This window comes from Labeo rohita, chromosome 9 (genome assembly GCF_022985175.1).
Source record: "Labeo rohita strain BAU-BD-2019 chromosome 9, IGBB_LRoh.1.0, whole genome shotgun sequence".
NCBI lineage: Eukaryota > Metazoa > Chordata > Actinopteri > Cypriniformes > Cyprinidae > Labeo > Labeo rohita.
In genome coordinates, this window is record NC_066877.1 from 1,684,955 (window position 1) to 1,703,601 (window position 18,647).

General features: G+C 34.7%; 2 protein-coding genes across 5 annotated transcripts in view; one reads left to right on the forward strand and one right to left on the reverse strand.

Annotated features, from left to right (window-relative positions):
• mylka (myosin, light chain kinase a) overlaps positions 1–5,457 on the reverse strand; it is a 79,807-nt gene extending 74,350 nt beyond the window's left edge. For both annotated transcript variants that reach the window (XM_051119251.1, XM_051119250.1), the window contains exon 1: positions 5,293–5,457. The gene's annotated coding sequence lies outside the window, so the exon portion shown is untranslated. The remainder of the gene's footprint in view (positions 1–5,292) is intronic.
• Positions 5,458–15,328: 9,871 nt separating this feature from the next.
• The window catches only part of kalrna (kalirin RhoGEF kinase a), a 211,187-nt gene continuing 207,868 nt past the window's right edge, over positions 15,329–18,647 (forward strand). For all 3 annotated transcript variants that reach the window (XM_051120073.1, XM_051120074.1, XM_051120075.1), the window contains exon 1: positions 15,329–15,574. In XM_051120073.1, coding sequence (XP_050976030.1) covers positions 15,508–15,574 — 67 coding nt within the window. In that variant the 5' untranslated portion in view covers positions 15,329–15,507. The remainder of the gene's footprint in view (positions 15,575–18,647) is intronic.

Here is an 18,647-nt window from a genome sequence, read left to right on the forward strand (position 1 = left end):
TTAATTTAACATTTTAAGGTTCCCAAATGATGTATTAGTTAAGTATTAATAAACTAGTAATTCATAATTAACTTGTTCACAATTATGCATCAGATAAGCATGAACACATACATAAATAATGATTAACTCAACGCATAGTAAGGGCATATTAGCCATTATTTACAAATTATTAAACGTTTAAAAACACATAAGTAAGCAAAAATAAATAACAAAAATAAGCTAGTAATTAATAAATAACTGAATGTACAGTAAATACATGTTAGCCATTATTTTCAACTTAATAAGCTATTATTATTTTTATATTTTTTGTAGTGATGTAAATATATTTCTGTGATTTACCATCTATTAAGTTAACCAAATAATAAACTAGTAATTATGTTTAATTACTGCTGGTTTGCAATTATAAATGGCTAAAATAGTGTAATAAAGACTATTTGATGCATCAGGTTCTACAGTTCTAATGTTAAAGTTATATCCACAATAATTATGGCACTTATTAAGTGATATTCAAGTTCATTTACCAGAATAAGCCAATAATTAAGGCTAAACTGCCATTAATACGGTACTAATAAAGCCAATTTGACCCCCTATTCTAAAGTGAAAGTTATATCCACATTAATTATGGCAAATATTAAGTGATATTCAAGTTTATTTACCAGAATAAGCCAATAATTAAGACTAAACTGCCATTTATACAGTACTAATAAAGCCAATTTGACCCCCTATTCTAAAGTGAAATTTATATCCACATTAATTATGGCACTTAAGTGATATTTAAGTTTATTGACCAGAATGAGCCAATAATTAAGGCTGAACTGCCATTAATTAATGGTGCCATAATTAATGTGCCATAATAATAATAAGTGCAATAAGTGATTAATTACGTGATATGATACGTGATCTCATGATAATTCGTATGTATTTTATGTAAAATGTGGTTCTACAAAACGTACATCAACTTACGTTTTTCCAGGCACTAAAACGTACAATACGTTTTTTTTTAATGCAGTATTTACAGCATCTATACGTACAAATCGATACGTATTGTTAGAATTTTAACGTACAATACGTTCGTTTTGACAACACCATGCTGCGACTAACAATAGAACCATAAAATATACTGAACACGCATCATAATTACAAAATGAAAAGATTTTATTTCTGCGCTGTAATCCAGATCTTCAGAATCCATACGATTGCGAGGAACAGACCCAAATTCAAGCTTTTATCCGGCGATCTTCATCTCCATCCCGAACAGCGAATCCAGCAGCAACAGCTATAACCCGCGCTGAAGTGCATTTTCTAAATTCAAATATTGCCGCATTAGAGACTACAGGTTTTACGACAGGAAAAAACAACGCTCATTGGCTCCCGCCTGCCTTCGTCACAGATTACGACATGACGTGTTTCTGGTGTTTGAATGATGCGCGGGCGCATTCACGGAGTGGATCAAGACAATAATCTGGATATTATTTTCAGCGATTATCATTTTAAAATCTGCCCAGCACCTCAAACAAACCTACTGCATTCTGCCAGAGAGGACTGCGACTCCAAATGCATCGTCATTTGGATTACTTTTTGGTACGGCTGTTGATATTTTTGTAATAAATCAATGATTGTGATTGCACTGTCATGTTTTGTTTTCTTTATAACTGTACAGAGAGAGTTATGGTTAACATTAGGTTTAGGGGTAGTAGTGGGATTAGCGACTATAAAAAATATTTTTATTCAAAATTCTTAATAAATGGCAATTTCCCTGCATGTTTTGGTCAGTTACGTTTTATGTTAATGAAATAAAAGATACGTAAATATTTTACGTTTTTTAACAAAAAAAATACGTAGCTATCTGTACGTTTTAAACGTTGAAATACGTCTAAATTGTATGTTTTAGCATCAATACAAAGTTCAAAAATGTACGTTATGTCCCTAAACGTTAACGTTACGTATAAATACCTACGTATAAACAGTGAGACCAGGCTGAATTAATGGATTATTCTGGTAAATAAACTTGAAAATCACTTAATAAGTGCCATAATTAATGTGGATATAACTTTCACTTTAGAATAGGGGGTCAAATTGGCTTTATTAGTACTGTATTAATGGCAGTTTAGCCTTAATTATTGGCTTATTCTGGTAAATAAACTTGAATATCACTTAATAAGTGCCATAATTAATGTGGATATAACTTTCACTTTAGAATAGGGGGTCAAATTGGCTTTATTAGTACTGTATTAATGGCAGTTTAGCCTTAATTATTGGCTTATTCTGGTAAATAAGCTTGAAAATCACTTAATAAGTGCCATAATTAATGTGGATATAACTTTAACAGAACTGTAGAACCTGATACATAAAATAGTTTTTATTACACTATTTTAGCCATTTATAATTGCAAACCAGCAGTAAATAAACATAATTACTAGCTTATTATTTGGTTAACTTAATAGATGGTAAATCACAGAAATATATTTAGATCACTCCATAATAATAATAATAATAATAATAATAATAATAATAATAATAATGGCTTATTAAGTTGTAAATAATGGCTAACATGTATTTACTGTACATTCAGTTATTTATTAATTACTAGCTTATTTTTGTTATTTATTTTTGCTTATTTATGTGTCTTTAAATGTTTAATACTTTGTAAATAATGGCTATTATGCCCTTACTATATGTTCAGTTAATCATTATTTATGTATGTGTTCATGCTTATCTGATGCATAATTGTAAACAAGTTAATCGTGAATTACTAGTTTATTAATACTTAACTAATACATCATTTGGAACCTTAAAATGTTAAATTAATCATTAATTACTAGTGTGTTTGTGCTGAACTAATGCTTAACTGTGAACAAATTAACCGTTAATTAATGCTTAACTATGCATTATTTTGGACCCTTAAAATAAAGTGTTACCAATTTTTTTAATTCTTATTTTCACATACATTGAGTTTTTAATGTGTTTGAAAGCCTCTTATGCTCATAAAGGCTGCATTTATTTGATTAAAAATGCAGTAAAAACAGTTATATTGTGAAATATGTTTTACAATATACATTAACTGTTTTGTATTTTAATATATTTTAACATATAATTTATTCCTGCAATGCAAAGCTGAATTTTCAGCATCATTACTCCGGTGTTCAGTGTCACATTATCCTTCAGAAATAATTCTAATATGCTGATTTGATGCTCAAGAAACATTTCTTAGTATTTTCATTAATGAAAGCAGTTGTGCTGTGCAGGTTTTTGGGAAACCACGATACATTTCAATTTTTTTTTCTTCTTTTGGTTTAGTCTTTTGTAACGTTTAAAATGTCATATGTCATATTTGATCAATTTCATCCTCAATTTTTTAAACGCACACACACACACACCAAGGCATGAGTTTTCGAAGACTTCTGCTTTTGACGGGAATTTTCCATTTTCATCAGTGTTCTCTGTAAATCACCCTGTAGAATGCAGAAACTAAAGAATAATTGGTTTCCAATTGTTTGGAAATGGCCTTATAATTCTCCTCAGATTGATGACAACAACAACTGCCTCCCTTGTTGATGTATCTGAATTCGTGTTGTTCTGATTCACGACAAAAAAACTAGTGAGCAGAATGAGGCTCAGTCCTGGTTTCAGCATTTTTCTTTGCTTTTGGATAAATAATAACAGCAAAACCTGTTATGTGTTATCCAAGACATAAAGTTGCATAATTATAGAAGCTGGTGAAGACCAGATGGTTGTTGTTTATGCTGTGTTTTGTAAAAAAAAAAAAAAGTTGTAGTATGACTGTACTTTAACATACAGTTGACAGTACGAGGGATATACCCTGTATGGTGTGTGGTTCTGCCTCAGGTAAAACAATGTAATCAAGCCCCAAAAATGCTCTGTCCTGTCAGAAAACACACACTGGTGGCAAGGCGTCTTGTTAAGTGTAATTTCAGCCAGCTGCACAAACACTTTGTATAGATGTGTCTACACATAACAAGGGGAAACAATTGTGTTCATTGACTCACTCACAGGATTCTGAACAAACACAGATAAGATATAAAAGAGCCTGTCACTGTCCTCTGTCCTCACACCAGCTCTGAAACACAATATAGCCAGTAAAGAAGAGCACCTAACCTGCAGATGACCATTTAAAGCACTGAATCTTACACATCTGAAGGGTGGAGAGAGAGAAAGAGAGAGGGGAGGGGAACCTGTTAAAAAACGATCATACCAGTCATAGCTCAGGACAAAAAGACAGCAGGAAGGGGTTTTATAGAAAGTAACGCCCTCTAATACACCTCGCCCTTCATATATAATAAACTTAATAAAGGGCAAAAGTCTATTCATTAAGTTTATGAAACCAAAGCTTCATTCATCCTCATGGGCATTGTTGTATATCATGCATTCACTGGGACACTTTTCCTGTTCTGGGAATTTAACCACAGCGTTTGGATCAAAGGCATCCGACATCCGGAATAAATGTCACATTTATGTTGATTAGCAGTAATTATACATGAGAGAATGTGGAATAACTGGAAATGTACCCACATGATACACCTCTTACTGTATACTGTATGTATGGACATCCTCAGATTTCATGTCTTCATCAAAATAAACATAATTTGCTGTGTCCTCAAAATCTATGTGGGAACTTTTTGCACAGCTAAAAAGGTATTAGATACCAAATAACAAAGTAAGTGTCAATGCTGTTAAGACACAATATCTATCTCAACACTTTTCTTTAGAATTTTTGCTTAATGCCTTTCAATCAGCTTGTCCTAGACTATACCGAAAAAATGGTGGAGGATATACTTTGAAACATTTCTTTTTTCTTTTTTTTCTCTGAAAATGCTAGTGAATTTCACAAATATTTACAGAGACACTGCAAGTAACAGTTAATTAGTGCAAGTGGAAATCTGCAGTAGAAAGACTGGAAGTATTTTCTTGTAAAACACACTTTAGTAACGTCAATTTTGCATTGACATTTGACTTAAGTGACTTTTGGTGTCACTTTTGGCGACACAGTTAAACTATACAGTTCTTTTAAAACATAATGTAACAAAACACATATGGTAGTAATAGCATTTTAAATATTACAAGAGGTCTGCAGCATTACAAGTTTGCATACACATTAGAGTTTGCATAATAGAGAATAACAATAAAGAAGTTTTAACTCCAGTTTTTCTCAGAGAAATGTCCCACTCTTCATTCAAAAACTGCATTAGATGTATATTACTTACAGGTTAACTAGAACTGCTTAAACGTCATCCCATATTAACCTGATGACATGAAGAGTCAGAGCAAACTCACCCAGACAGCCGTGTTGAACTCTGGAGAGATTAGTGTCCGTCTGCTGCACGTCTGTCATTCACAAGAGTTCAGCAGGACACAGCGGCGAGAGCGCGTCCAGACTCGCTTGTCCTGACTCTGATCTGCTCTCAACGTGTTTTCCCTGTCGGCACCGAACTTGCTGGCATGGATCCTAACATCACAGACTGAGAGTTCCTCATTGGTCGCAGGGTTTTAGGAGTTGAAGGGGGAGGACTGAACACGGCACACACTAAAAATGTGATGTGTGCCTTAAAGCTTTTCTGTTTTCTTTTAAAGCTAGAGGAATGTGAATATAGTACATGTATTTCATTGGTTATGTAATATTTTTACTGTAGGCTTCTTTTAGAAACAGTATGTGTGCATAGCATAAAACAGTATTTATTATAGATTTATAGCATAGTAATTATTAGTATTATGCATCTAATAATGTCTAAAACACTATATATTTAAAAGTTTGGAGTCAATAGGTAAGATTTGTTATTATTTTAGAAAAAATCATTTTATTTAGCTTAGATGCAATTAATTGATCAAAAGTGACAGTAAAGACTTTTAAAATAAATGACGTTCTTTTGAACTTGCTATAAGGATTTCCAAAAAAAAAATATATCTCAATATATATATATATATATATATATATATATATCTGAAGGATCCTGTGACACTGAAAACTGGAGTAATGATGCTGAAAATTCAGTATTTGTATCACATGAATAAATTACATTTTAAAATCTAGCCAAACAGGTATTTTTAATTGTAATAAAATTTCACAATATTACAGTTTATACTGTAATTTGTTTTAAATAATAATAATAATAATAATAATAATAATAATAATAAAAATAAAGCCTTGGTGAGACACCTTTCAAATGTTTTTGGTAATGTTGAGGTAAGTGTTGTAGTTTGCACATACAGTACCACTTTTTCAGGTGTTATTAGACCTAAAAGAAAATTCATTTAATCTGTCAGCAGTATGTCGACATATTAAGACTGAAAGTGAAAGCAAGACTGATAAACACATAACCAAATGCGCAGGGTACATTTTCAGTGCAAGTACAAACAGCTCATAAAGACTGATGCATGGCAGGTATTTAACAACCCCCCCAGCTGCCCACTGCACATACCCAACATCTGGCTTTGCACAATGACACTGATTGGGTACCAGACTTTCAACAAAGCATAAACCAAGTCCTGCTGCCTTTGGCTCAATAATGAGAGACTTTGAAAGAAATATTACTGTGAGAAATATATGTTCTTGGATCTGATGTGCGGCAGGAGAGTGAGTGCCAAGCTATAGATCGCCTGCAACATGTGGAATGGCTATCTTGTGTATGTCTCTGTGTTTTTGGGACTGAATATGGATTTTGACTTAGGCTCTGAATACAGAAAACACCTGCTGAAGTCTCCTGCAAGAGGGCTCTTTAACAGCACCAATGACACGGTCCTTTCTGTCAACATTTGACTAATGACGGGACAAAAAGATTAGTGCAAAAAACAGAAGTGCTTGTGTGTCATGGAAAATAAGACTCTGAATGAAGGTTTTAATATATCAGTCGATAAATTGATCAAACAGATCTCTTTTGGTGTGATGGAGCATGGATATTTGACAAAAATTATGAGACTGCACTTACATCCACAAGCACAAAGTGGAGACATTCACAAACCCACTGATGATGTACAGTTATACGGAGTTTAACTGAGGAAATAGTTGCGCCACCTGGAGGATTTAAAGAAATATTGGTATTCAAACAAAATGCAGAGTAATAAAGAATCTGTAAAATGCACTCTCGAAAAATGTGATTTCACCTAATGTATTTCTCCTTTGAAAGCTTGTAGTTTACATGATTTGGGTGTTTATTGTAAAGCTTAGGCGTGTGGAGGGTCTTATCTGCAAATGTGTTCCAGTAAGAGGAGGCTCCTGATGCATCGGCTGCACTTCGAGGGACACAAAGCGCCCACAGGAAACATAAAGTAAACACTCTCTGGGAGTACTGCCCTGAACACTAGACAAAACATCTGCCTGAAAGAGAGAGAGAGAGAAAGAGATGGACTGATAGAGGATTATGCAGCATTTCGGTACACTTAAAAAGACAGTTCACTCAAAAACAAGGGTGGTTAAATTATAGCAGAAATGTACAGTTATGGCTTTAGTATTTCAATTATCATATGCTCAATTATTTAAAGACCCCCTGTGGTGAAAATTAAGTTTTTAACATTGTTCACATTTGTCTCTGGTGCAGTGTACCAAGGACAGGCTCAAAAGCAAGCTTTAAAACCGCCCATTTCCTACCATCACAAACATGTAAACCAATCCTGTCAACTTGTGGCATGAGACTTTTCACATTATCATCTTCACTGGTCATAGGTTTCTATTTATTAGATGTCCTGTCATGTGTCATGGTACTCTGCAAAATACCGCTAGTAACGTGGACTATTTTGTCGATGTTCTTGGTACCTTTCTGGGCCTTGAACGTGGTAGGACCCTTGCAGTAAATCCAGATATTTGCATTTAATTCAAGCTTCTTCTGATATAGAGCTGTCTGGTTAAAAAAAAACTGTTAAGCTTCTTATTTGAAAAAGCAGTCAGTTACATTACAAGTTAGCAAAAACAAAAAAAGACGCTCACTACACTGAAGAGACAAGTGTGACATAACTAGTTGTAGTAAGCAAACACATGACACAGTGAATACACATATAAAGCCTATATTGGACTAGATGAGGAATACACTCAAAAGAAAACCAGGAGAAATACAAACACTAATCACATTACTGTTACCAAGGGAACTGAATGAGACACAGGTGATGATAATCAGTAACTAAGGAAACTAACTAGTGGGACTTGAGCACACTGGGATTTCTTTCTTGTATCTTCAGGCTCCACAGTTCAGATTTAATTGACTTCCTGTTGGCTCTCAGTGTGGTTAGTGGTTTGATTCTCATTTATCTACTTATCACTGTAGTTCCCACAGAGATTTCCACCCTGAGTCAGCAGTGCTGCCAGGTTCAATTACTTCTGATAAGAGCTATGGTAACTTGCTGATGTCACATTTTTACAGCACAATAAAGAAACACAGCAGACAAAAAGCTCAAAATTCTGTCATTATTTACCCATACTGCTGATGTTCTTTACACAGCTATTTGCTATAACAAAAGTGTATAGTGACCATGTTTGTCAAAAAGTGCAAAACACCAAGGTTTAAAAATGACTGAATTGTGGAAGAGTAATGTGAAACTGACTGTTTTGAAAAAGAAGTACACTTTAGCATACTTTTAAAAAGAGTACTTACAGCAGAAATAATATATTTAAAAACTTAAAAGGGTGAAATTAATGTAATGTCTTGACACTTAACTGCATGTTAATTGCAGTCAAATGAAAAAAAAACTTTTTTAAAGTTTAAATTTACAGTTTTAAAGAAATAGCTTACATTTTTATTAAAAGAAGCTGAACCTTATTTGATTCCCTTAGGACTTCTTGCTGACAAGCATTTATGGTAAATTAAAATATACTTTAATGTCATTTCTATTGTATTTAAATAAATGTGTAATCAGATATTTGTAAAAATGAATCAGCAATTTAGTACATTTAAAATATATTACATTTTGAATTTAATATCAAATAACATGCTATAGTTAACATTATAATGAAGTATTAATTATATTACAGATGTCAGGTATGCTAGTCAACACATTAAAATAAGTGCACTGTATATATTCCAAGCATGACAAAAGATTTTTAAAATATAATTTTTTAAAACGTAAACTCTCTTTCAGTACATTTGAGTGGCCTTTTAATTAAAAATATATTATGTGCAACTGCAGTTTTTTTTTTTTAAAGTATACTTTTAAGAATTGATTCACTCGTGTACATTCAATACAGTTAAGGCACTTCTTTAAAGCCACTCAAGTATACAAAAACTGAACAAAACTGAAATTTTACATCAAAAGAAATAAATCTGAGTACCATAAGCAAGGCTACCCTTGCCAAAGTCACTTACAGTACATGCATTCAAGGTTCACATTTTATCAGTTAATTCCTTGGGAATTGAATCGATGACCTTGTATAGCATAATATTGTATTGTTTAAACTCCAGGAACACCGCATAGAGCACTTCTTGCCTTACGGAAATCCCTTCTGGTTCTATTAGCCAGTTTACCTTGCAGCAAATAGTGGGATGGGAATGATTCACAAAACACAGAGGTTCAGGTCAGCACAATGTTTTCTAAATTTACATTTTTTAAAAGGTAGGTGGCCTGGTTGTGGTATAGAGTCAGAGGGCCTTGATTTCCTAGTTACAGAATCTGCAAAATGTTAATTATTTTACCAAAATAAGGGGGATCGTACAAAATGCATGCTATTTTTTTTTTTAGTACTGACCTGGATAAGATATTTCACATAAAAGATGATTATATATAGTCCTCAAGACAAAATAATAGTTGAATTTATAAAAAATGACCCCGTTCAAAAGTTTACAAATGCTTGATTCTTAATACTGTGCTCTTACCTGAATGATCCACAGCTGTTTTTGTTTTTGTTTTTTCTTTAGTGATAGTTGTTCATGAGTCCCTTGTTTGTCCTGAACAGCTAAACTGCCCACTGTTCTTCAGAAAAATCCTTCAGATCCCACAAATAATTTGGTTTTTCAGCATTTTTGTGTATTTGAACCATGGGCGTCGGAAGCAAAATAAATGTGGGTGGGTCCTCCCCCCAAACAAATTAAGGTGACAACATTACAAATACGGCTGTTCAAACACCCTTCCAGTGGCGTAAGTGGTAAAGCGAGTAATTGGTGTTTTTTTGACGCAAACGACCCGAGTTGGCATCCGCCTTTTGCCAAAATTGTTCTTATGCCTTTTCGCATCTCATTTTACATCGGAAAGGCATTTGTTTTCAATAAGAATAAAAAATTTAGGAAATAATTGAAAACTCTGAATAAAGTATGGGGTAGGATGGTAAAAACACAAAATGGAGTCTAATTTCACTGATGGCGCACTAAAAAGTGCGCAGACATATTCACTGAATTAGAGATGGTAAAAGTGGGTGGGTCCGATGTCATATGTCTTCAAAAATGGGTGGGTCCTGTCCCACCCACATTCAATGGTTCTGACGTCCATGATTTGAACCCTTTCCAACAATGACTGTATGATTTTGAGATCCATATTTCCACACTGAGGACAACTGAGGGACTCAGTATTGCAATATGCAACTATTGCAGAACTTTCAACTGGTCACTGATGCTTCAGAAGGAAACACAATGCATTAAGGTTCACACCGGGGGTGAAAACTTCTTAAATTTGAAGATCAGGGTAAATTTAACTTATTTTGTCTTTTGGGAAACATGTAAGTATCTTCTGTACATTCTGAAGGGCAGTACTAAATTAAATGGGAAAAAAAGAGATATTTAGGCAAAATAAGAAAAATGTACACATCTTCATTCTGTTCAAAAGTTTACACCCTTCATGCAGTTTACTCTTATGCATCGTTTTCTGAAGCATCAGTGAGCATTTGAACCTTCTGTAATAGTTGCATATGAGTCCCTCAGTTGCCCTCACTGTGAAAAGATGGACCTCAAAATCATACAGTCATTGTTGGAAAGGGTTCAAATACACAAAAATGCTAAAAAACCAAACTATTTGTGGGACCTGAAGGATCTTTTTGAATAACAGTGGGCAGTTTAACTGATCAGGACAAACAAGGGACTCATGAACATTAAACATTAAACAAAAACAAACAACAACAAAAACATAGCTGTGGTTTATTCATGTAACAACAGTATTAAGAATCAAGTAAACTTTTGAATGGGGTGATTTTTATAAATTCAACTATTATTTTCTCTTGTGGACTATATGTAAATGTCTTTTATGTGAAATATCTTAGAACTAACATGCACTTTGTATGATCATACAAAATAATTAACATTTTGCAGATTCTGCCAGATGTATGTAAACTTTTGACCTCAACTGTACATTCTTAGTGGTAACTTGGCATTGTCTTTTTTGATGGTGCATGACATTACTTTTGTTTGTGGAACATAATATATTTATGATGTTTCAGTCGTGTATTTTTGATTTGATTAAATCAATTAATCTAGATGTTACCACATTAAACACATTTTGAGCTACTTTTTTTTGTGTACAGCAGATACACTATGTTTGTTGTAGAGTTGACTGTGCATTAAAATGTTTTGATCAATATGAATGCGTGAGATATTTGAGTTGTTAAGGTTAGTTGTCTGGTAGTTGCAGATTTGTCATACTTGAGAGTGCAGATGTTAAGAGTTAATGTCCCTTCACCCCAAGAATAATAACCATAAGGATAGCTATATCATCATCCACACAAAGTTTACCATAAACGCGCACTTGATTTATGTAGTCTGCAGCTTTACATGCTTAGCCTCTTTAAAGTCGGGTGAATTCTGACTGGCTGTCTGTGTTAATTGTTCATTACATGGAAAAACAACAACTATATGTTGTTCCTCTGTGTCGTTATTGTTATAGTTGTGTTGTGGATGCTGCTATTCTCAATTATTACAATTATTAAAACATTACAGTGATAGATGACATTATAGTCATAACTGGTGTTAACATACCTACATTCAAACAATATTTTAAAGCACCAAACACAGACTCACTGGTGTAAAGACTGCTGTGTTGAACATGATGAAAAACTACTGTATCAAACGAGAATGAGAGAAAAAGAGAGGGCAGATGTTTGTGATGAAACACTTCTCTGTGCTCACTGTTCTCTGAGCATCTCACCCAATAACACTAAACTCACCTGGGGAGCCATTTGGTACGGTCCATTCCTCAACACCTGACCATAAACATGTCATTGCTTCTGTTCAGCACGGCTCATCTCTCACAGCGAACAGATGCGGGTCAGCACTCGTTTTAACCTTCCCATTTACTGGAGTATTACAGCGTGAAAACTGTGCTGAAGAAAACCAAAGCATAAAGAAAGTCACTTGATAAGCACTAGAGTGTTCGATTTGCTTTCTTAACTGTCTCTGTAGTCCATTTGCTTCAAAGAATTACCTTTAGTTTTAAAATATAATGCAGATTAGCCTCACATTTTTATTTATATGAACATTGCAGTCTTTTGTCAGAGATTTCACCTAGTTAGAGTTTAAGTGTGTGACATGGTTGTGTAATTCTGGCATTTAAATAGCTAAACCATCTGCTGAATGTTTGAGTTACACAGGCCTGTAGGGTGGCCGAAGGAAGCTGGTATTGTGCCCGCTTAGAGTCAGCTAACAACAGATCTCCTGGCACACACACATACACACACACACTATATAGAATACACTGCCAAAAGTGTCCATGGTAACAGGAAGAACTGGAAACAAAATGACGAGACGTTGAGTGCTGAGTAATCACTTCGGGTTCCCATTTTGGTCCTGATCAAAAACAGGATACACTGTATGTATATTTAAACACTGTATGTATACATAAGGACTGCATTACTTCAAGTCTTTAAAACATGATTATATAAAGCATGATTTGCTTGAATAATTTGTAATGTGTCTGTGTGAAAATACAAATATGTCTGATGAAATGTGATTTATATATATATATATATATATATATATATATATTTGTTTTTGTTTTGTTTTTTTTTTTTTTTTTTTTTTTTTTTTTTTTTACATGATTTACTTAACTTTAAATTCACAGATGTTTATACCACAATAAATTCTAAAAATTATCAGATTATCATCATAGGCAAAATAATAAATGAAGATAGAGATAAAATAATAATAATAATAATAATAATAAGTCAACAAGCTTATTTAGTTTTTACCTAGTCATTTTACCTAGTTTTATATGATTGTAATTAACGACTGGATGCTATTGTAGCCTATATAGACACACTTCATCAGTTAAAATGTGACCCTGGACCACAAAACCAGTCTTAAGTAGCACAGGTATATTTGTAGCAGTAGCCAAAAATACATCGTATGAGGCAAAATTTTTGTTTTTTCTTTTATGCCAAAAATCATTAGGATATTAAGTAAAGATCATGTTCCATGAAGATATTTTGTAAATTTCCTTCCGTAAATATATCAAAACATACTTTTTGAGCAATAATATGCATTACTAAGAACTTCCTTTGGACAACTTTAAAGGTGATTTTCTTAATATTTTTATTTTTTGCACCTTCAGATTCCAGATTTTCAAATAGTTGTATCTCCACCAAATATTGTCCTAGCAAACCGTACATCAATGGAAAGCTTATTTATTCAGCTTTCAGATTCTGTAAAAATCTCAGTTTCGAAAAATTGACCCTTATTACTGGTTTTGTGGTCCAGGGTCACAAATGTCCTTTAAGACTTTTAAAACAAATCTAAACAAATGTCTGCACAATGTCTGAACCACCGAAACTAATTTATTTTAACTGTGATATTTATTGTCATTCGCCAGGGGGCAGCAAATCCTCAATATTTATTTTCTAATGAGACCCCACCAGTCTATTTATCAGTTGGTTTAAAAGCTTCTCTGAAGCAAGCTACTTTCATCACTAAATAATCAAAGTGTTATTTTAAAATGCATTGTATGAAATGTATTTTAAATATTCTACATAATTCTACAACCAAAACTGATTCAGTTCTTTCAAACTAGCCTATTAAAGTTAATTATTGTAAGTTAATAACAAGAAAGATAAACTCAGAGTATGAAACAAAATCTGGTTTAAATGTAGGCTATATTATTTTCACATTATAAGCAACTATAAGAAGTAAGAGTAACTATAACATTGATAATGTTTCCCCCAAGATCTCGATTATTTTTCATTCATTGTTTGTTTATTTTATTTCTTTTTTTTTTTTTTTTTTTTTTTTTTTTTTTTTTTTTGTAGAGTAACAGCGCGTACAAACGTGTGTACAACACAATGCGCACACATACATACGTGCTTTCTATTTATTATGAAAATATATGTTCTCAGCATTAGGATTCATCATTAGCCCAAAGAGTGCATGAGTGAAGGGGGCGTGATATCTCACAGAGGGAGGGCACACACACACACACCCACACACACACACACACACACACACACACAACACGCACATTTCCCGTCTGCTCTCTCTATTGTTGGAAAAATAGCCTACAATCCACAGCCGCAAACACAGTCTCTGGCGCTCCGGGAGGCCATCGAAATGAGTATGCTTATGTTTCTAAAATAACTGATTAACTTGTTAAAGAAAATATTTATAAGAGATGAAAAGAGTGACCAACAAGCCAGCTGACATTATGCAGAATTCATGACATCATCAGCTTTCACTGTCAGTATCGCGCTCTATCCCATCTGACACACACAGGCTGCGCGCCGCTTTGTGTCGAGCTGGTCCGACTCGTTCCGCGAATCGGTTCTTTTGAACAATTCATTTAAATGAAGAGATTCAAAAAAGACTCATCGGTACTTTTACGTCACACTCGTACCCAAGTGTCAAGTGAAAATGTGAAAATCTTTAAACAATACATGCCAATGTATGCAACGTACTTCAGGATATACTGTTTTTTAATAAGTCAGCCTACATTAATTCATGAGCAACATTAAATTTTGACGTCTTTTACAGTTTACTCTGCTGCCTCAAACTAATTGAGATTAATCATGCAACATTATAAGTCCTGTTTCATTAGCTTTGCTTTGAAAGTTGAAAATCCAAGACAAATGCTGACTCTCTTGCTGCACACATTAGGCTACTTTGGATGTAAACATGTCTCTTTTGTATTTCCGACAGCTACAATGTTTTGCCTTAAAACCAATCTTTTTGTCATTTGTGTGCTGCTGTCACACTAGTCATAAGTTGCCAACATGTTTCCTGCACTTCACTTACTTTGCGCCCCATTAATAAAATCATCCGAAGACCCGAACAATGAGGATCATGTTCACCGGCTCTTGACTCATTTTGAGTCCGAAAGAGCAATTCAGTACTCTCGAGAACCGCTCCGACCGGATCAGACCAATTCGCGAAAGAACCGATCAGTCCAATTGGTGAACCGGTTCAAAAGAGCCGACTCACAAGAAGCGAAAAGAGCGATCTGAGGAGGAGAGGCGCATCTGGAGACAATAGAAGGCAATGCAGAGCTGCGCTTTGTCGCACTGATCGAGGGCTGTGCCGTCAAAACACAGAAATATTGAGATGATGGAACGCTGAATCTGGATATATTCCCCGTTATCTTGAACCGTGAGATCTAAGAGGAAAGATGAATTCTGCTGAAGCGGCGGAGGACGGACCCAATGATTCAGACACGGATGCCTTCTTCAAAACAGGTACGATGAGAGGAGAGATGGAGAGACCGTGATCTCTGTAGAAACGTTGTCTCTTATTACAATTATCAGCGCACTTTGTCTTATTTTCCATCCTTTCTTCGGGACGTTTAAATAGCAGTTACCTTCGTAATGAATTCCTTTTTAATTTACCAATTGCTCATGTTATTTCTTTTCAGCTATTTAATCTTTTTAGGTGAATTTATTTTAATATATACATTTTTTATAGTTCATACTTGTTTTTCTCATTTATTCAATTTCATTATTATTTTATTTTATTTATTTGCCGATGCTTTGGCAATGTAGTTTTTGTTTGTGAAGCATCCTACGTTGAAACTGAATTGAGAACGAGACAGACTTTTTGATAAACTCAATAGAAGGTTAGAGAAAAGATGAAAGCCCAAGTTAAATTGAAACTAATGTGATAAATCGTGGCATTATGTGGTTTAGGGATGCTTGAAGCAGGTTTGTGTGATGGGGATGCTGAGCATTAGTACCGTTATCCTGTTTGGATTGACAGCTACAATGAGCTTTAGTCCCGGTTGAAAACCCAGCCCAGCCCATTTCCCTGAACAGCACTATATAACTACTTGTTAACTTCTCATGCATTATTTCTCAGGACTGTGTTTATCAATTTGTATGCTGCAGTACACAAAATAGCTGGTTTGTTGTCATATTAAGTCTGACTAAGTGTCAAATCACTGTCACTTTTGTGTACTTAACTGGGCTTCATGCTGGGCTCATGGGACAGTGATTGGAAAGAAGTTAATTACAAACACTCCTCTGTTTAATGTGTCATTTATGTAAAAGCTCTTTGCTTGTGAGTGTTGGACGTGCCAAGAAGTTCTTGGTGGGATGTGTGTGTTTAACCCCAGTTTGAGGGAGGCTTTTATAGCTAAATCTGCCCCTTCTGTAAACTTTTGGTCTTTATGTTAGAAAGATTAGTCGATGGAGTCAGGAGTTTACAGATTTTAGGTCTGGCCATTCTAAGATTGTTGCCACATGCGCATTTGTAGCTAGCAAATGTATTTCAACCATTTATGTTGTTCTTATTGTCTTTGCAGAGTGGACATAAATATTTATAATGTGTCTGTTGAGTGCAGTTGTCATATATTAACAATGATGTCACAACAACTCTTGAAGTCTAAAAGTGGACATGGGGTCAGAACAGAGACAAGACCTTATATCATGTGCAGTGTTTCTGGAGTTTATAGAGAGGAAATGGCTGGTAGAAATGCTAATGTTTAAGTAAGTGGTCCAGGCTGTAAGACCCCTGCAGAGGAGTGATGCATAAACCCCGCAGCTTTACACAGCGGGCTATAGGTCAGGATGCTGGGACACTACACTCACTCACTCAGATGCATACACAAACAGCAAACACATGTAGAAACACTGCATAATACAAATCACAAACTTTTTTTCCTCTTGTTACCTCAACTACACAGCTGTGCTGCCTTTATTTCTGTCTTTTGAATGTGAGTGTGGTTCAAGGCGAGGTTTTTGGAGGATGTAAGTGAAGTATCTCAGTTTTTGAGCTGAAGGTCATATCTGCAAGCACAGACTGATAAATAACAAAGAGTTTCAGAGTAGACTCGCAAAGTACAGAAAGAAAAAAAGTTGGAACTTACGAAAGTGTGGAAATGTTGACAGATTGAACCAGATTTTCTGAAGATTTTCTTTCATGCGTTTGCAGAACTAATAAAGTGCTGTTGGTGGCTGCCAGGGCATTGCTTTGTGGTTGATAGTGTGTTCTAGGTGGCCACAACAAAGTCTCTATGATATTCCAACCTGATTTCATAGGAAAACAGCTATTTCACGAGGTGATGACTTTGTATAAATTTGTACAATGTGAACCGTATGAAAATTATTTTTGAAAAAACACAAAGCAAAGGTCCACCCCTAAACATAACCATGACTGGGGCGCAAGCAGATTGTATTAAAGGAGTTCACCTCCAGAACAAAAATTTACAGATAATTTACCCACCCCTTTGTCATCCAACATTTTTGTGTCTTTCTTTCTTCAGTCGTAAGGAAATTATGTTTCTTGAGGAAAACATTCCAGAATTTTTCTATGGTGTCCTTGATATTGAACTTCCAAAATGCAGTTTCAATGCAGCTTCAAATGGCTCTAAGCGGTCCCAGCCGAGGAAGAAGGGTCTTATCTAGTGAAACAATCAGATATTTTCTAAAAATGTAGAATTTATATACTTTTTAACCTCAAATGCTGGTCTTGTCTAGCTCTGTGATGTGCATGTGATCTCTGTATAATTCAGGTCAATACAGTTAGGATATGTCAAAAAACTCCCATCTCATTTTCTCCTCCAACTTTAAAATTGCTGCAGAAGAACTGACCCAGTGTTTACAAAGTGAACATGCACAGAAGATCAAACGGCCTTTACAAAAAAAGGTAAAACAGCGATGTAGGATGATTTTGAAGACCCGAATTACACAGAGTTCACATGTGCATCGCAGAGAATAGACAAGATGAGCATTTGAGGTTAAAAAGCATATAAATTGTACACTTTTTTAGAAAATAACCATTGTTTTGCTAGATAATGCCCTACTTTCTCAACTAGGATTTAGAGGCATTTGAAGCTGCATTTACCTCAAGAAACATAATTTCTTTACCACTGAAGGAAGAAAGACACGAAAATCTTGGATGACAAGGGGGTAGAGTAAATTATGTGGAAATTTTTGTTCTGGAAGTGAACTTCACCTTTAAGACCTAAGGAGAAGTTCATACCAACAATTCACCAAACTTAAAGATGACCTTTTATGCCCCTTTTCACATGATGTAAAATAAGTCTCTGATGTCCCAAGAGTGTGTATGTGAAGTTTTAGCTCAAAATACCCGACAGATCATTTTTTATAACAGAGCCAAAATGCACCGTTTTTGTGTTTGTCCATTTAAATGCAAATGAACTGGTGCTCCTGGCCCCCTTTTCAGAAGAGGGCGGAGCTTCAAGAGCTGACGTTTGCGTACAAAGCATTGGTATTGATGCTTCACAAATCGTCACAAATAGGCACGGATTTCTCCCTACGATGACGTCAGGGTAGGGAGAATCTGGAATAGCTT